At 41.8% G+C, this 19,991-nt stretch overlaps 1 protein-coding gene across 1 annotated transcript; it reads left to right on the top strand.

Annotated features, from left to right (window-relative positions):
* Positions 1 to 1,615: 1,615 nt before the first annotated feature.
* TMEM106C (transmembrane protein 106C) lies at positions 1,616 to 6,972 on the top strand. Its single transcript, XM_061204798.1, has 8 exons — positions 1,616 to 1,742; positions 2,219 to 2,433; positions 3,373 to 3,436; positions 3,938 to 4,097; positions 4,188 to 4,328; positions 4,771 to 4,820; positions 5,308 to 5,361; positions 6,241 to 6,972. The coding sequence occupies exons 2-8, from the start codon at positions 2,247 to 2,249 to the stop codon at positions 6,335 to 6,337; spliced, it is 753 nt and encodes a 250-aa protein (XP_061060781.1). The 5' UTR covers positions 1,616 to 1,742; positions 2,219 to 2,246; the 3' UTR covers positions 6,338 to 6,972.
* The last annotated feature ends 13,019 nt before the right edge of the window (positions 6,973 to 19,991 follow it).

Raw genomic sequence — 19,991 nt, 5'->3', positions numbered from 1 at the left:
ATCCCTCTACCCATCCTTCTTTAACATGCACTTCTTGCCTCATGGGCACAAGATGGCTGCCCCATCTCCAACATCAAGTCTAAATTCCAAACAGGAAGAGGAAGGTCAAAGCACAGGTTGAGTCTCCATCACTTTCAACGAGCTTTCTTGGAAGTCCCACACACCTCATTGGCTCAAACTGTGTCATATGGTAAGTAGGCAGGGAAAGGTATTTTTCATTGAGCATATCGCTGTCTCCAGCAAAATCAGATTTGTATAAACAAGGAATATAAACTGGTATAGAGCTTGCAAGGAGAGAGGTGAAGATCGATTTCAGGAAGGGGAAGGTATGGGCCGTAGGTGGAAAAAGAGGAGCAATGGTTTCTTGTTGCTTCTGCCAAATATTCTTTTCTTGGCCAAACTTTAGTCAGGTTCCTGAACCTTCTCTTAGGCCCATGTGTGCACTTATTGTATAATCCAGTTTTTGCATGAACCCCGCTAAGTCAGCTTAGCAAGAACCCCTCTCAAAATCTGATCACCTTCCATATCTGATTGGATTCCTTATCGTCCATCATCCCCCAGGTGATGTCTGATCACCATGGTGTGTCTTCAGCAAGAATTCTGTTAGGTCAGTTTAGCCAGAATTCCCCTTACTGCTGTTTTCTCTTAGTAATTTTCCATCCACTGACCGGCACCCTGTTCCTTGACTCTAAATTCCCAGTTATGCTGCTGTATTCAGACTTGAACCCAGTCTCTCTCCCCCACTGGAAGACCCCATTGGTGCAGCTGTCCCTCCACACCTATCACCATTGCCCACCTTGAACAAAGTCTGCCTTACTGTCTCCAACCAGTGTCATTCAATACTTTTTTCTTTACCATTTCTTATTCCAAAGACTCAGTGGGCTGACTGGGACCAGCAGTTGTGCAGGTGGCTAGACAGCAGCAGGGGCATCAGCCTTCCTCACAGGAGAAGGAGGAGAGAGAAGTGGAGATGGCAGAGAGCTCGAAGGTCGCCAGCCTCCCTCCACGTTGCAGGGCATGCCCCCCATTCACCCAGTTCAGAATCTCTCCTCTCCCCAGCATCGTCTTTATAACTTCACCTGCTTAAAGTCTGCCCTCGCTTGCTTCCTTCTGCTGCAGGCGAAGCTCAACCAGGCAGTCCCTACAAAGAAACCCGCCCTAAAAAAAGTGTCAGAATCAAGGAGGGCTTCATGGAGGAGGTAACACAAGCACTAAACCCGCCACTTTAAAAAGTGTCCTCTAACCCCTTATGTGCATGCCTCGTGTGTGTGTGTCTAGGGCTGCGGAAGGGGACGCCCTAAAGCAGGATGAGGGCAGGTTCTGTGTCTGATGCACTTTTTACCCTCGGCGTCTACACAACCCCTGTGCTCAAAGAATTGACAATGGCTTTGGCTGCCGGCTCTTTCCGCCTTCCTCTTCCTCTGGAAACTTGAGCCTTTCCCAGCGTTTCTGGGGGATTCAATCATCTCCACTGGACCTGCCTCAAGCCCCGAGAAGCGCTGCTCCACCCCGAACCCCACCCCCCCCCCAGCTCTCTGCCGCCCTCTCCCGGCGCCGTCAGCAGGGCCGCGAAGAGCGCAAGCGCGCGCTCACGCCGGCGTCCCCGGGCCAGCTTGCATTCTGCGCATGCGCATCGAGTGCGGGCAGTTTCGAAGACCCAAAAGGAACAAAAACCCGCTCAAGCGGGCAGGTGGCTGGCGGTCCGGCCCGTGAAGGAGCTGCCGGGAGCTCGTTCCCTGCAGGTCTGGAGCCTTCGGCATTTGCTCCCTCCTGGGCGACTCTGGTGGGCTCGGAGCGCGCTTTTTGCCAAGGGGCCTGACCTGAGCCCGCCTCCTGGGTCTGGGAGTGGAGGGGGATGGGGAATCTTTGAGGCCTGTTATTTATTTGGTGCCTGTTGATTGTTGGGGAGGTTTTCTCGAGGAGGGCACAGAGTTTGCAAATAGCGGACAGGAAGGGGTGAGGCTGGACCACGTGGGAGCTGGGGTGACCCGAGCCCTGGGACTGCGAGGAGCTGGCGCCCCCGTTTCTCCAGCTGTCTGTGTCCCGAGTCGGAGGGGGTTAGGGAGCACTGCTACAAAATGAGGAGCCTGGTAGAAATTGTGCAGGTGTTTGGGATCACATTCAGGACAGCAATTTGGTCATTTTTGTGTTATCACTTTTCTCATAGAAAGATGCACGGCCACCTATACACGCACTCACTTGCCTCTTTGCACCCTAGGACATGACACAAGTGGCACATCCTGGCCATGGGGTCCCAGCAGTCCGCCTATGCTCACCCCCGTTCTTGCAAGCGGAAGAAAGCAGATGACAGGGAGGATTTGCTGGCTGAACGGGAGCAGGAAGAAGCCATTGCTCAGTTCCCATATGTGGAGTTCACAGGGCGAGATAGCATCACCTGTCTCACGTGCCAGGGGACAGGCTACATTCCAACAGGTGAGAGTCTTTGGTGATCACGGGAAGGATGATTCCCCAAGGAGAATTCCAAGATACCCAGAGGGCTTCTCCGGTCTCCCAGACAGAACTTTTCTCCTAGGCGGCAATACCACAGTCATAGGCCATGCCCTGAGCAGGAGCCAGCTGAGCTGACTTGATAAACTTGGGCAGGTTCCACAACTTCTCTAGGTTTCCCAATATTTGAAAGCCTTGCTTTTCTTCACTTCCACTCTTGTTCGTTGTTTCCTTGGTTTGGAACATTTGGTTTGCTCTAGATTGTGGGATTCGTTGACAGGCACATTTCTTTATTGCTCTCGCTCATAAGGCCTGGCATGGCTTTGTGGGGGAGGAGCAGACACCATCTTGGAAGCTTCTGTTCAAGGAAGCAGGTAGTGAATCATTAACAACCTAAGATCTGAAAAACACATCAAGTGGGGGGAGAAAAACATGCACAGGAGTGGAGCCTGGATTGGGTACAGAATCATCTGTCACTAAGTTGGCTCTCAAAAAGTCTTAACAGTGTAGATGGAGGGTCACAGAGGTTTAGAGCTGGTAAGAACCTTAGAAACCATTTAATCCAAAGCCTTTATATTACAGATGAGGACACAGTGGCCTAGAGAGGTAATGACTTCCCCAAGGCTATGCAGCAGCTGAAAGCCATGCAGCAGCTCAAGGCCATTCAGTAAAGCCAGAACAAGATCCTAGATTTCTCAACTTCCACGTCACTGCCCTGGGAGCACTGATAGATGTTTTGTAATTTGTAGCACTCTCTACATATTTACTTGTTTCTTGTTCATTAGACCCCAAATATAAAACTGGTATCTTAGAAACGTCTAATTCCAGACAAGTATATTTGTGACAGGCTACTGTGTATGTGATGGAAAGTACTGCAACACATGGGGTTTATTTTACCAAAATTGTTGTTTGTTTCTTTTCTAGAGCAAGTAAATGAGTTGGTGGCTTTGATCCCACACAGTGATCAGAGATTGCGTCCTCAGAGAACGTGAGTCACCTGCGTCTCTCCTGTTAATGCCTACAGTTGTCCCTCCCTAGTCCCTTTTTCTGTGTATGAATGCCAGTTAACTTCTTGAAAACGTTATCTGTTCCTGTAAATTCCCCACTTCCTTTAATACTGTCTGCTCAAGCAAGATGTCTCTGCCCCCATCACAATCTGGGGAAGGGAACTTGAAGCTAGAAATGTTTTGAGGACAGAGAGCCAAATGAAGGAACTTGAATCAGAAGGAATTGGAGAAGAGGGTGTCCTGGGAGGTGAAGAGATGTTTCTATCCACACAGTTCCTCTCTTCAGCTTCTCCTCCCAGACTGCAGACAGCATTCAGATGAGTTTGTGAACCCACGCCACTTATTCGTGCCTGGTTTGTGATTCCTTGCTCTTTTCACTTTCTTGTCCCTCCCCGCCTCATTCCTGGTTTTGCATTTAATCTTGACTGATTGGACCTTGATATCTGACTGCCTGGGTTGGTCATGTGCTTTGTCGTTTGCAGTAAGCAGTATGTCCTCCTGTCTGTTCTGCTCTGTCTCCTGGCATCTGGTTTGGTGGTTTTCTTCCTGTTTCCACATTCGGTCCTCGTGGATGATGACGGCATCAAAGTGGTGAAAGTCACGTTTAATGAGCAGGATTCCCTTGTAATCCTCGCCATCACGGTAAGATTAGGGCCTCCCTTCCTGGGTTGTGCATCTGTGAGTCTTGTACCCAGGACACTTACACGTGTTTCCTCTCTTGCCCTGATGCAGGCCACCCTGAAAATCAGGAACTCCAACTTCTACTCTGTGGCGGTGAGCAGCCTGTCCAGCCAGGTTCAGTACATGAACACCGTGGTTGGGTCGCATGTGACAACTAACATCTCCCTCATTCCACCTCGGAGCGAGCATCTGGTATGCCATCCTTTTAGGATCCTGGCCCCGTGGGCCTGAGAGAAGAGTAGGCGCTATGGAATGCTGTCACCTCATTACTTTCCTCTTCCTCTCCTCATTTCCACTTGTAGCAACTGGTTGACGAGGAAGACCTGATGAGCTCTGTAATTATGAAAAATTAGGGAAAAAAAACAGCTAGCATTTAAGTGTTACAGGAACAAAAGAATTTGTCGGAGAAAGCAATTTGCCAGCAATCGAGAAGAGGCCATGTGGTCCATTGGCCTCTCAACAGGGAAGAGGTTGGAAGATTTGTTAGAGGCTCATCATCTGGATCAGGGACAGTCTTGGGGAAATATTTTGTATGTGATAGAAGAATGCTCTCAGGTCCTTGGGTTGCTGATAATAGTACTGTTCTTTGTCAAGCCTGCTTAGCCACAGACTGACTCTGGTGTCTTATTTTCAGGTGAATTTTACCGTGAAGGCTGAGATGGGAGGACCATTTTCCTATGTGTAGTAAGGACAGTGTTTTCTACATGTGTGCTTTTTACTGGATGAAAGGGATTCAGAGTTGAGCTCAATTGTTGGGGGCCGATCCTGCCTTAAGTTCCAGCCTTGGGCCTGTGGGTTCCCTAGCTTTGGCCATCTTGAGGTTTACTTGGAGGATGTGGTATTTGATATGTGACTGAAGTGCTCAAATTTCTAAAAGAGAACATTAGGCCACTAGAAACATTTCCAAACTGCAGCATTTTGTGATGGGTATGAACAAACAAAAAGATGGTGATGTGGGAGGATGGAAGGACACTTGTGGGGACTCGGAACTGGTGAGCCAGGGCAGCACTTAGGCCAGAAGGGTGGGTGTGGGGCAGGGGAGGTACCCAAACGGGGCTGACTGCTCCTCAGTTTGACAGTGTAACTCAGCACTCCTGCTGATTCGCCTTTTTTTAAAAAAAGAAAAACAAAAAACAAAAAACTGACCATTTCTCTATTTGCTGTTTGGCAGCTTCTTCTGCACGTTACCCGATATCCTGGTGCACAACATAGTGGTCTTCATGCGGTACGTTGCTCATTTCCCTGTGTCCAGAGCCTTTGTGTTTGAGCCTGGACCATCAGGCCACGTGAGCTGGCCACCTTTGCTCGGGAGAGCCTGTGGGACCCACAGACCAAAGAGGGGATGCCCAGTACCTTACAGGCATAGACACGGCAGAGCCTTGCTGTCCTTTAGATACAGTGTCCAAATCCCTGTCACAAATCACCAGGGTCACAGTGAACGGTTAGATGTAGAATTTTCTCCATGAAATGGGGTCGAGTTGTGTGATCCCTTTAGAATCCTGATGGAACTAGTAAAGAAAAGAAAAGCTTTCTCAAGGCATAAGCCCTGGGCATCTGGCCAGACTTACTCTGTAGCCACACAAATTACCACATGTCATGGACCGGTAGGGTAATTTCTAGAACCATGACTGTTAAATTTGCAAGTGACAAGGTTCTGCTGCAGGCATTTGAAATAGTAGGGTTAGAGCAGTGTTTCTTAGCCTTGGCACTATTGACATTTTGGGCCAGATAGTTCTTTGTTGCCAGGGGCTGTTCTGTGCATTGTAGGACGTTTTACAGCCTGGCCTGTACCCACTAGATGCCAGTAACACCACCTCCTCCGCCACTCAGCTGTAACAACCCCAAATGTTTAGACGTTGCCAGAAGTCCCCTGTGGGTTAAAATTGTCCCCGGTTTAGAACCACATATTTAGAGGGTCAGCTCAGGGCACAGTGTCTCTGGGGATGTGGAAAGATCCTCTGACTTCCTGGTTGTGTAACCATGAAGATACGTATCTAGGACCTGTGGATATTATTGCCTGAACTTGCAAGAAATTACTTGGGCAATCTTTCTTACTTATTTCATCTGAGAAATAATTAATTCTCGTTGGTTTTCCTTTCCCTAGAACTTCAGTGAAGATTTCCTACATTGGCCACATGACCCAGAGCTCCTTGGAGACACATCACTATGTGGATTGTGGAGCAAATTCCACAGCTGTTTAGAAACTGCTCGTGGTTCTTCCATGGCAGCACCTGTCAGAAGAGACACAGCATCTGTTCCCAGGGCCTGAGCCCTGTACCTACCCCAGGGGGTAGAACCAGAGGAGAAATTGGTTCTCTCAGTCCCCAGCAGACATCCTCCTGCCACTAGGGAGGAAAACTCCTCTCTGTAGCGCCATTTACTTTTCTCAGAACCGGCAGGATCACTGCCTAGTGCCTAGCCTATGCCCAGCAAATAGTAGGCACTCAAAGAAGGTTTGAAGAGTTTAACTGAGATCTTTTCAGCTGTTCTTGGGACATTATCAATTAAAATCATACCATGGTTCTAGGGTATCAGACGATAGAGTGATCCGGAAATAGGACGGTCAGTGCAGTTGCAGAACTATTTTCGGGGCCTCATCACAGAAGAGGCAGCAGGGAGGGAGCATTTGAATACATTAAAGAAGAAAGCACAGACCATTCAATATGTGAAATTTTTTCATCTGCTTCCAAATGCCTAGGAACTTTATTAAAGAAAAAAAATAACTTTTTTTTCCTGTAGAAAGTTGAAACTGTTTTTACCAAGAGTCTGTGGGGTCTGATTTACCCTTCATCCATTGGCTGGAACATGGATTGGAGAATTTGGTAGAAAAATAAACCCTGCTTTTGATTCATCTGTGTCTCCTCTGATTGCCTGGATTTATCAGTAGGCACCTCTGGGGGACCGTAGAATAGTTACCTGTGAAGTGTATCAGCACAGGATGGGAAGGGAAGAGAAGAAGCCCTGCTGGTACTGTCCCCATGAGCTGCTATCACAGTCCGTCTGCCTCTGATGGTGACATGCTGGCCTATCGCTGTTCTAGAACAGAGCACTTAATGCCCCCTGGAGGTTGGACGAGGGAGAGCAGTGATGCCTGAGGAGTGAGAAGCTGCTTCCCTGAGGAGGAATAACTTGCTAATTAAGAGGACCTGGTTTGAAGTTGAAAGTTTCTTGAACTGTCTCCACCCTCTCCACCACCCGAAGAGCAGGCTCCAGCCCCACGATGGCAGGGCATCTAGGGGGAAGCTTGAGTAGTGAGTTTCAGAACTCCGCTGAGGTGGGCTCCAGCTCCTTCTCCAGCCCTGGTGCCTCAGGAAACCCTAACAGCAACAGGTGGTGGCACATCTATTTTCTTTTTTGTCTTCATTCACATAGCTTGATTTTCAATATTAATGATCTTTGCACTCTGAATCTTCAGGCTAAGGCTAAGTTTCATGGCTGTTTGGCTGATGCTGACCATGCTTGAGTAACCCAAGAGCTGAGGGTTGAAAGCCGAGTTTCCCTGTTAACCTGGATCCTTTAACGGTCTGTATGTACACGATGTTGATGACTGTTCTGTGTGTAAATGATGGAACGCAACTTGTATGGAAGCAGATGTGCACCATTTTTGAGGACATGCCCTAAACACATGAAGATGTACACATTGCTACATTTTTTTATTTTCCCATTTTCCAAACAGCCTCTAGCATATTTTTCATGTGATTTTGAAGAAGTTACTCCTATTGGTACTTCAGTTTTGAATAATTTTTTGTGACCATGTGCCTCATAGCATTTCTTGCTTCTCAACGTTATCTTTACTTTTTTTATTTTAGAACTTTCAAATTGTTTACTCGTTTTTTTTTTAATTGGGGTATAGTTGTTGTACAATGTTGTGTTAGTTTCTACTGTACAGCGGAGTGGAGTTCCCTGTGCTATACAGCAGGTTCTTATTATCTATTTTATACATATTAGTGTATATATGTCAATCCCAATCTCCCAGTTCATCCCCCCACCCTACCCCCCTGCTTTCCCCCCTTGGTATCCATACATTTGTTCTCTACATCTGTGTCTCTGTTTCTGCCTTGCAAACTGGTTCATCTGTACAATTTTTCTGGATTCCACATATATGCGTTAGTATATGATATTTGTTTTTCTCTTTCTGACTTACTTCATTCTATGACAGTCTCTAGGTCCATCCACATCTCTTCAAATGACCCAGTTTCGTTCCTTTTTATGGCTGAGTAATATTCCATTGTATGTATGTACCACATCTTCTTTATCCATTCGTCTGTCGATGGTCATTTAGGTTGCTTCCATGACCTGGCTATTGTAAATAGTGCTGCAATGAACTTAGGGTGCATGTGGTATGTGTCTTTTTGAATTATGGTTTTCTCTGGGTATATGCCCAGTAGTGGGATTGCTGGGTCGTATGGTAGTTCTATTTTTAGTTTTTTAAGGAACCTCCATACTGTTCTCCATAGTGGCTGTATCAATTTACCTTCCCACCAACAGTGCAAGAGCGTTCCCTTTTCTCCACATCCTCTCCAGCATTTATTGTTTGTAGATTTTCTGATGATGCCCATTCTAACCGGTGTGAGGTGACACCTCGTTGTAGTTTTGATATGCGTTTCTCTAATAATTAGTGATGTTGAGCAGCTTTTCATGTGCCTTTTCTTTGGAGAAACGTCTGTTTAGGTCTTCTGCCTATTTTTTGATTGGGTTGTTTGTTTTTTTGATATTGAGCTGCATGAGCTGTTTATATATTTTGGAGATTAATCCTTTGTCTATTGATTTGTTTGCCAATATTTTCTCCCATTCTGAGGGTTGTCTTTTTGTTTATAGTTTCCTTTGCTGTGCAAAAGCTTTGAAGTTTCATTAGGTCCCATTTGTTTATTTTTTTTTTATTTCCATTACTCTAGGAGGTGGGTCAAAAAAGATCTTGCTGTGATTTATGTCAAAGAGTGTTCTTCCTGTGTTTTCCTCTAAGAGTTTTATAGTGTCTGGTCTTACATTTAGGTCTTTAATCCATTTTGAGTTTATTTTTGTGTATGCTGTTAGGGGGTGTTCTAATTTCATTCTTTTACATGTAGCTGTCCAGTTTTTCCAGTACCACTTATTGAAAATGGTGTCTTTTCTCCATTGTATATCCTTGCCTCCTTTGTCATACATTACCCATAGGTGCGTGGGTTTATCTCTGGGCTTTCTATTCTGTTCCATTCATCTATATTTCAGTTTTTGTGCCTGTACCATACTGTCTTGATTACTGTAACTTTGTAGTATAGTCTGCAGTCAGGGAGTCTGATTCCTCCACCTCCATTTTTTTTTCTCAAGATTGCTTTGGCTATTCAGGGTCTTTTGTGTCTCCAGACATATTTTAAGATTTTTTTGTTATAGTTCTGTAAAAAAATGCCATTGGTAATTTGATAGGGATTGCATTGAATCTGTAGATTGCTTTGGGTAGTATAGTCATTTTCACAATATTGATTTTTTCAATCCAAGAACATGGTATATGTCTCCATCTGTTTGTATCATCTTTAATTTCTTTCATCAGTGTCTTATAGTTTTCTGTATACAGGTCTTTTGTCTCCGTAGGTAGGTTTATTCCTAGGTATTTTATTCTTTTTGTTGCAGTGGTAAATGGGAGTGTTTCCTTAATTTCTCTTTCAGATTTTTCATCATTAGTGTATAGGAATGCAAGAGATTTCTGTGCATTTTGTATCCTGCAACTTTAACAAATTCATTGATTAGCTCTAGTAGTTTTCTGGTGGCATCTTTAGGATTCTCTATGTATAGTATCATGTCATCTGCAAACAGTGACAGTTTTACTTCTTCTTTTCCAGTTTGTATTGGTTTTTTTTCTTTTTCTTCTCTGATTGCCGTGGCTAGGACTTCCAAAACTATGTCGAATAATAGTGGTGAGAGTGGACATCCTTGTCTTGTTCCTGATCTTAGAGGAAATGCTTTCAGTTTTTCACCACTGAGAATGATGTTTGCTGTGGTTTGTCATATATGGCCTTTATTATGTTGAGGTAGATTCCCTCTATGCCCACTTTCTGGAGAGTTTTTATGATAAATGGTGTTGAATTTTGTCAACAGCTTTTTCTGCATCTATTGAGATGATCATACGGTTTTTATTCTTCAATTTGTTAATATGGTTTATCACATTGATTGATTTGTGTATATTGAAGAATCGTGGCAGATTCCTGAGATAAATCCCACTTGATCGTGGTGTATGATCCTTTTAAAGTGTTGTTGGATTCTGTTTGCTAGTATTTTGTTGAGGATTTTTGCATCCATATTCATCAGTGATAGAGGTCTGTAATTTTCTTTTTTTTGTAGTATCTTTGTCTGGTTTTGGTATCAGGGTGATGGTGCCCCCATAGAATGAGTTTGGGAGTGTTCCTTCTTCTGCAATTTTTTGGAAGAGTTTGAGAAGGATGGGTGTTAGCTCTTCTCTAAATGTTTGATAGAATTCACCGATGAAGCCATCTGGTCCTGGACTTTTGTTTGTTGGGAGATCTTTTATCACACTTTCAATTTCATTACTTGTGATTGGTGTGTTCATATTTTCTATTTTTCCTGGTTCAGTCTTGGAAGGTTATACCTTTCTAAGGATTTGTCCATTTCTTCTAGGTTGTCCATTTTATTGGCATAGAGTTGCTTGTAGTAGTTCCCTTATGATGCTTAGTGTTTCTGCAGTGTCCGTTTTAACTTCTCCTTTTTCATTTCTGATTTTATTGATTTGAGTCCTCTCCCTCTTTTTCTTGATGAGTCTGGCTAAAGGTTTCTCAATTTTTAAATTTTATTTTATTTTATTTACTTACTTTTTTGAATTTTATTTTATTTTTTATACAGCAGGTTCTTATTAGTTATCTATTTTATACATATTAGCGTAGATATGTCAATCCCAATCTGCTCAAAGAACCAGCTTTTAGTTTTATTGATCTTTGCTAATGTTTTCTATGTTTCTATTTCATTTGCTTCTGCTCTGATCTTTATATTTCTTTCCTTCTACTTACTTTGGGTTTTGTTTGTTCTTCTTCCTCTAGTTCCTTTAGGTGTAAGGTTAGATTGTTTATTTGAGATTTTTCTTGTTTCTTGAGGTAGGATTGTGTTGCTATAAATTTCACTCTTAGAACTGCTTTTGCTGCATCCCATACGTTTTGGATCATTGTGTTTTCATTGTCATTTGTCTCTAGGTATCTTTTGATTTCCTCTTTGATTTCTTCAGTGATCTCTTGGTTATTTAGTAACGTATTGTTTAGCCTCCATGTGTTTGTGTTTTTTACAAATTGATTGTAATTGATTTCTAATCTCAAAGCATTGTGGTCAGAAAAGATGCTTGATATGATTTCAGTTTTCTTAAATTTACCGAGGCTTGATTTGTGACCCAAGATGTGATCTATCCTGGAGAATGTTCCGTGTGCACTTGAGAAGAAAGTGTAATCTGCTCTTTTTGGATGGAATGTCCTATAAATATCAATTAAATCTATCTGGTCTATTGTGTTGTTTAAAGCTTGTTCTTCCTTATTAATTTTCTGTCCAGATGATCTGTCCATTGGTGTAAGTGAAGTGTGAAAGTCCCCCACTATTATTGTGTTACTGTTGATTTCCTCTTTTATAGCTGTTAGCAGTTGCCTGATGTATTGAGGTGCTCCTATGTTGGGTGCATATATATTTATAATTGTTATATCTTCTTCTTGGATTGATCCCTGATCATTATGTAGTGTCCTTCCTTGTCTCTTGTAACATTCTTTATTTTAAAGTCTATTTTATTTGATATGAGTATTGCTATTCCAGCTTTCTTTTGATTTCCATTTGCATGGAATATTTCTTTCCATCCCCTCACTTTCAGTCTGTATGTGTCCCTAGGTCTGAAGTGGGTCTCTTGTAGACAGCATATGTATGGGTCTTGCTTTTGTATCCATTCAGTGAGCCTGTGTCTTTTGGTTAGAGCGTTTAATCCATTCACATTTAAGGTACTTATCGATATGTATGTTCCTATTACTATTTTCTTAATTTTGGGGGGTTTGTTTTTGTAGGTGCTTTTCGTCTCTTGTGTTTCCCACTTAGAGAATTTCCTTTAGCATTTGTCGTAGAGCTGGTTTGGTGGTGCTGTCTCTTAGCTTTTGCTTGTCTGTAAAGCTTTTGATTTCTCCGTCAAATCTGAATGTGATCCTTGCCACTTCCTTCTGCCTTTCAGAGTTTCTTTTTTTTTTTTTTTTCTATTTTTTTAATCAGTCATCAATTTTATACACATCATTGTATACATGTCAATCCCAATCGCCCAATTCAGCACACCCCATCCCCACCCCACCACAGTTTTCCCCCCTTGGTGTCCATACGTTTGTTCTCTACATCTGTGTCTCAACTTCTGCCCTGCAACCCGGTTCATCTGTTTCATTTTTCTAGGTTCCACATACATGCGTTAACATACGATATTTGTTTTTCTCTTTCTGACTTACTTCACTCTGTATGACAGTCTCTAGATCCATCCACGTCTCAACGAATGCCTCAATTTCGTTCCTTTTTATGGCTGAGTAATATTCCATTGTATATATGTGCAACAACTTCTTTATCCATTCGTCTGTTGATGGGCATTTAGATTGCTTCCATGACCTGGCTATTGTAAATAGTGCTGCAATGAACATTCGGGTGCATGTGTCTTTTTGAATTACGGTTTTCTCTGGGTATATGCCCAGTAGTGGGATTGCTGGGTCATATGGTAATTCTATTTTTAGTTTTTTAAAGAACCTCCATATTGTTCTCCATAGTGGCTGTATCAATTTACATTCCCACCAACAGTGCAAGAGGGTTCCGTTTTCTCCACACCCTCTCCAGCATTTGTTGTTTGTAGATTTTCTGATGATGCCCATTCTAACTGGTGTGAGGTGATACCTCATTGTAGTTTTGATTTACATTTCTCTAATAATTAGTGATGTTGAGCATGTTTTCATGTGCTTCGTGGCCGTCTGTATGTCTTCTTTGGAGAAATGTCTATTTAGGTCTTCTGCCCATTTTTGGATTGGGGTGTTTGTTTCTTTAATATTGAGCTGAATGAGCTGTTTATATATTTTGGAGATTAATCCTTTGTCCGTTGATTCGTTTGCAAATATTTTCTCCCATTCTGAGGGTTGTCTTTTCGTCTTGTTTATGGTTTCCTTTGCTGTGCAAAAGCTTTGAAGTTTCATTAGGTCCCATTTGTTTATTTTTACTTTTATTTCCATTACTCTAGGAGGTGGATCAAAAAAGATCTTGCTGTGATTTATGTCAAAGAGTGTTCTTCCTGTGTTTTCCTCTAAGAGTTTTATAGTGTCCAGTCTTACATTTAGGTCTCTAATCCATTTTGAGTTTATTTTTGTGTATGGTGTTAGGGAGTATTCTAATTTCATTCTTTTACATGTAGCTGTCCAGTTTTCCCAGCACCACTTATTGAAGAGACTGTCTTTTCTCCATTGTATATCTTTGCCTCCTTTGTCATACATGAGTTGACCATAGGTGCGTGGGTTTATCTCTGGGCTTTCTATCTTGTTCCATTGATCTATGTTTCTGTTTTTGTGCCAGTACCATATTGTCTTGATTACTGTAGCTTTGTAGTATAGTCTGAAGTCAGGGAGTCTGATTCCTCCAGCTCCGTTTTTTTCCCTCAAGACTGCTTTGGCTATTCGGGGTCTTTTGTGTCTCCATACAAATTTTAAGATGATTTGTTCTAGTTCCATAAAAAATGCCATTGGTAATTTGATAGGGATTGCATTGAATCTGTAGATTGCTTTGGGTAGTATAGTCATTTTCACAATATTGATTCTTCCAATCCAAGAACATGGTATATCTCTCCACCTGTTGGTATCATCTTTAATTTCTTTCATCAGTGTCTTACAGTTTTCTGCATACAGGTCTTTTGTCTCCCTAGGTAGGTTTATTCCTAAGTATTTTATTCTTTTTGTTGCAATGGTAAATGGGAGTGTTTCCATAATTTCTCTTTCAGATTTTTCATCATTAGTGTATAGGAATGCAAGAGATTTCTGTGCATTAATTTTGTATCCTGCAACTTTACCAAATTCATTAATTAGCCCTAGTAGTTTTCGGGTGGCAGTTTTAGGATTCTCTATATATAGTATCATGTCATCTGCAAACAGTGACAGTTTTACTTCTTCTTTTCCAATTTGTATTCCTTTTATTTCTTCTTCTTCTCTGATTGCCATGGCTAGGACTTCCAAAACTATGTTGAATAATAGTGGTGAGAGTGGACATCCTTGTCTCGTTCCTGATCTTAGAGGAAATGCTTTCAGTTTTTCACCGTTGAGAATGATGCTTGCTGTGGGTTTGTCGTATATGGCCTTTATTATGTTGAGGTAGATTCCCTCTGTGCCCACTTTCTGGAGAGTTTTTATCATAAATGGGTGTTGAATTTTGTCAAAAGCCTTTTCTGCATCTATTGAGATGATCATATGGTTTTTATTCTTCAATTTGTTAATATGGTGTATCACATTGATTGATTTGCGTATATTGAAGAATCCTTGCATCCCTGGGATAAATCCCACTTGATCGTGGTGTATGATCCTTTAAATGTGTTGTTGGATTCTGTTTGCTAGTATTTTGTTGAGGATTTTTGCATCTGTGTTCATCAGTGATATTGGTCTGTAATTTTCTTTTTTTGTAGTATCTTTGTCTGGTTTTGCTATCAGGGTGATGGTGGCCTCATAGAATGAGTTTGGGAGTGTTCCTTCCTCTGCAATTTTTTGGAAGAGTTTGAGAAGGATGGATGTTAGCTCTTCTCTAAATGTTTGATAGAATTCACCTGTGAAGCCATCTGGTCCTGGACTTTTGTTTGTTGGAAGATTTTTAATCACAGTTTCAATTTCATTACTTGTGATTGGTCTGTTCATATTTTCTGTTTCTTCCTGGTTCAGTCTTGGAAAGTTATACCTTTCTAAGAATTTGTCCATTTCTTCCAGGTTGTCCATCTTATTGGCATAGAGTTGCTTGTAGTAGTCTCTTAGGATGCTTTGTATTTCTGCGGTGTCTGTTGTAACTTCTCCTTTTTCATTTCTGATCTTATTGATTTGAGTCCTCTCCCTCTTTTTCTTGATGAGTCTGGCTAATGGCTTATCAATTTTGTTTATCTTCTCAAAGAACCAGCTTTTAGTTTTATTGATCTTTGCTATTGTTTTCTTTGTTTCTATTTCATTTATTTCTGCTCTGATCTTTATGATTTCTTTCCTTCTGCTAACTTTGGGTTTTGTTTGTTCTTCTTTCTCTAGTTGCTTTAGGTGTAAGGTTAGATTGTTTATTTGAGATTTTTCTTGTTTCTTGAGGTAGGCTTGTATAGCTATAAACTTCGCTCTTAGAACTGCTTTTGCTGCATCCCATAGGTTTTGGATCGTCGTGTTTTCATTGTCATTTGTCTCTAGGTATCTTTTGATTTCCTCTTTGATTTCTTCAGTGATCTCTTGGTTATTTAGTAACGTATTGTTTAGCCTCCATGTGTTTGTGTTTTTTACGTTTTTTTCCCTGTAATTGATTTCTAATCTCATAGCGTTGTGATCAGAAAAGATGCTTGATATGATTTCAATTTTCTTAAATTTACTGAGGCTTGATTTGTGACCCAAGATGTGATCTATCCTGGAGAATGTTCCGTGCACACTTGAGAAGAAAGTGTAATCTGCTGTTTTTGGATGGAATGTCCTATAAATATCAATAAAATCTATCTGGTCTATTGTGTCATTTAAAGCTTCTGTTTCCTTATTTATTTTCATTTTGGATGGTCTGTCCATTGGTGTAAGTGAGATGTTAAAGTCCCCCACTATTATTGTGTTACTGTCAATTTCCTCTTTTATAGCTGTTAGCAGTTGCCTTATGTATTGAGGTGCTCCTATGTTGGGTGCATATATATTTATAATTGTTATATCTTCTTCTTGGATTGATCCCTTGATCATTATGTAGTGTCCTTCCTTGTCTCTTGTAACATTCTTTATTTTAAAGTCTATTTTATCTGATATGAGTATAGCTACTCCAGCTTTCTTTTGATTTCCATTTGCATGGAATATCTTTTTCCATCCCCTCACTTTCAGTCTGTATGTGTCCCTAGGTCTAAAGTGGGTCTCTTGTAGACAGCATATATATGGGTCTTGTCTTTGTATCCATTCAGCAAGCCTGTGTCTTTTGGTTGGAGCATTTACTCCATTCACGTTTAAGGTAATTATCAATATGTATGTTCCTATGACCATTTTCTTAGTTGTTTTGGGTTTGTTTTTGTAGGTCCTTTTCTTCTCTTGTGTTTCCCACTTAGAGAAGTTCCTTTAGCATTTGTTGTAGAGCTGGTTTGGTGCTGCTGAATTCTCTTAGCTTTTGCTTGTCTGTAAAGCTTTTGATTTCTCCATCAAATCTAAATGAGATCCTTGCCGGGTAGAGTAATCTTGGTTGTAGGTTCTTCCCTTTCATCACTTTAAGTATATCATGCCACTCCCTTCTGGCTTGTAGAGTTTCTGCTGAGAAATCAGCTGTTAACCTTATGGGAGTTCCCTTGTATGTTATTTGTCATTTTTCCCTTGCTGTTTTCAATAATTTTTCTTTGTCTTTAATTTTTGCCAATTTGATTACTATGTGTCTCGGTGTGTTTCTCCTTGGGTTTATCCTGTATGGGACTCTCTGCGCTTCCTGGACTTGGGTGGCTATTTCCTTTCCCATGTTAGGGAAGTTTTTGACTATAATCTCTTCAAATATTTTCTCGGGTCCTTTCTCTCTTCTCCTTCTGGGACCCCTATAATGTGAATGTTAGTATGTTTAATGTTGTCCCCAAGGTCTCTTAGGCTGTCTTCATTTCTTTTGATTCTTTTTTCTTTATTCTGTTCCGTGACAGTGATTTCCACCATTCTGTCTTCCAGGTCACTTATCCGTTCTTCTGCCTCAGTTATTCTGCTATTGATTCCTTCTAGTGTAGTTTTCATTTCAGTTATTGTATTGTTCATCTCTGTTTGTTCTTTAATTCTTCTAGGTCTTTGTTAAACATTTCTTGCATCTTCTCAATCTTTGCCTCCATTCTTTTTCCGAGGTCCTGGATCATCTTCACTATCATTATTCTGAATTCTTTTTCTGCAAGATTGCCTATCTCCACTTCATTTAGCCATTTTTCTGGGGTTTCATCTTGTTCCTTCATCTGGGACATAGTCCTCTGCCTTTTAATTTTGCTATATATCTGTGATTGTGATTTTTGTTCTGCAGGCTGCAGGATTGTATTTCTTCTTGCTTCTGCTGTCTGCCTTCTGGTGGATGACGCTATCTAAGAGGTTTGTGCAAGGTTCCTGATGGGAGCGACTGGTGGTGTATAGAGCTGGGTGTTGCTCTGGTGGGCAGAGCTCAGTAAAACTTTAATCCGCTTGTCTGCTGATGTGTGGGGCTGGGTTCCCTCCCTGTTGGTTGTTTGGCCTGAGGCAACCCAGCACTGGAGGCTATAGGCTTTTGATGGGGCTGTCCAGGAGGGCTCACGCCAAGGAGTACTTCCCAGAAATTCTGCTGCCAGTGTCCCTGTCCCCGCGGTGAGCCACAGCCACCCCCCGCCTCTGCAGGAGACCCTCCAACACTACCAGGTAGGTCTGGTTCAGTCTCCTCTGGGGTCACTGCTCCTTCCCCCCGGGTCCTGGTGTGCACACTACTTTGTGTGTGCCCTCCAAGAGTGGAGTCTCTTTCCCCCAGTCCTGTCGAAGTCCTGCAGTCAAATCCTGCTGGCCTTCAAGGTCTGAGTCTCTGGGGATTCCTCCTCCTGTTGCCAGACCCCCAGGTTGGGAAGCCTGACATGGGGCTCAGAACCTTCACTCCAGTGGGTGGACTTCTGTGGTATAATTGTTCTCCAGTTTGTGAGTCGCCCACCCAGCAGTTATGGGATTTGGTTTTATCATGATTGCATCCCTCCTACCGTCTCACTGAGACTTCTCCTTTGTCTTTGGGTGTGGGGTATCTTTTTTGGTGAGTTCCAATGTCTTCTTGTTGATGATTGTTCAGCAGTTAGTTGTGATTCCGGTGCTCTCACAAGAGGGAGTCAATGTTATCTTTAAATGCAGCTATGATATTCAAATGAGAGCAGTTAAATTTTTTAAACATGCAGCAGTAAGTCTGATCTAATAATGCTATGAACTCTCATACCTGTTTATATTCTCAGCATCCCATACTGCACTTCGGGATGCTCTGCGTAGTTGTATCATGCTCTCTGTTAATTCTTGAACAAATACATAGAATTTGCTCTCGGCAACACCAAAACAGAAAGGGGAAGTGGTTGGCTCCGGTATCATTGCTATCACCATTGTATTGGTACTGGATTGAGATTTGGAAGGAGTGTGTTTCTTTTTTAAATTTTATTAAAGTATAGTTGATTTACAATTTGCATTAATTCCTGCTGTGCAGCAGAGTGATTCAGTTATACGTATATTGCGTGGGCCAAAAGGTTCATTTGGTTTTTTCCGTAAGATGGCTCTAGTAGCACTTAGTTGTCTTTAACTTCATCTGAAACAATTTTGTTAGATTGTATGTGACAGCTGTCATGTCAGCATGCATTTAAAAAAACACATCAAACTTGATGAATTTTTGTGTAGCCATTTTAACACTGAAGAAGGGGTGGGGAACCCCAACATTTTAGGCATATTATGCTTTATTATTTCAAGAAAGGTAAAAACGCAACTAAAACGCAAAAAAAAGATTTGTGCAGTGTATGGAGAAGATGCTGTGACTGATTGAACACGTCAGAAGCGGTTTGCGAAGTTTCTTCTCGCTGGATGATGCTCCACGGTCGGGTAGACCAGTTGAAGTTGATACCGATCAAATTGAAACAATAATTGAGAACAATCAACTTTATACCATACAGGAGATAGCTGACATACTCAAAATATCCAAATCAAGCGTTGAAAATCATTTGCACCAGCTTGGTTATGCTAATCGCTTTGATGTTTGGGTTCCACAGAAGTGAAGCAAAAAAAAAACCTTGTTGACCATACTTCTGCATGTGGTTCTCTACTGAAACCTAATGAAAACGTTCCATTTTTAAAACAAATGGTGGCGGGCGATGAAGAGTGGATACTGTACAACAATGTGGCACAGAAGAGATCGTGGGGCAAGCAAAATGAACCACCACCAACCACACCAAAGGCCGGTCTTCATCCAAAGAAGGTGATGTTGTGTATATGGTGGGATTGGAAGGGAGTCCTCTATTATGAGCTCCTTCCAGAAAACCAAACGATTAATTCCAACAAGTACTGCTCCCAACCAGACCAACTGAAAATGGCATTCGACTAAAAGCATCCAGAATTAGTCAACAGAAAATGCATAATCTTCCATCACGATAATTCAAGACTGCATGTTTTTTTGATGACCAGGCAAAAACTGTTACAGCTTGGCTGGGAAGTTCTGATTCATCCGCCATATTCACCAGACATTGCACCTTCGGATTTCCATTTATTTCAGTCTTTATAAAATTCTCTTAATGGAAAAAATTTCAATTCCCTGGAAGACTGTAAAAGGCACCTGGAACAGTTCTTTGCTTAAAAAGATAAAAAGTTTTGGGAAGATGGAATTACGAAGTTGCCTAAAAAATGGCAGAAGATAGTGGAACAAAAGGGTGAATACGTTGTTCAATAAAGTTCTTGGTGGAAATGAAAAATATGTCTTTTATTTTTACTTAAAAAACCAGAGGCACTTTTTAGCCCACCCAATATATATTCTTTTTCATATTATTTTCCATTATGGTTTATTACAGGATATTGAATATAGTTCTCTGTGCTATACAGTAGGACCTTGTTGTTTATCCATCCTGTATATAATAGTTTGCATCTGCTAACCCCAAACTCCTGATCCTTCCCTCCCCCACCTCCCCTCCCCCTTGGCAACCACAAG

Source organism: Eubalaena glacialis, chromosome 11, assembly GCF_028564815.1.
Source record: "Eubalaena glacialis isolate mEubGla1 chromosome 11, mEubGla1.1.hap2.+ XY, whole genome shotgun sequence".
In the NCBI taxonomy this organism is placed as follows: Eukaryota; Metazoa; Chordata; class Mammalia; order Artiodactyla; family Balaenidae; genus Eubalaena; species Eubalaena glacialis.
The sequence above is the reverse complement of the archived record's forward strand: the minus strand, read 5'-3'. Positions and strand labels throughout refer to the sequence as shown.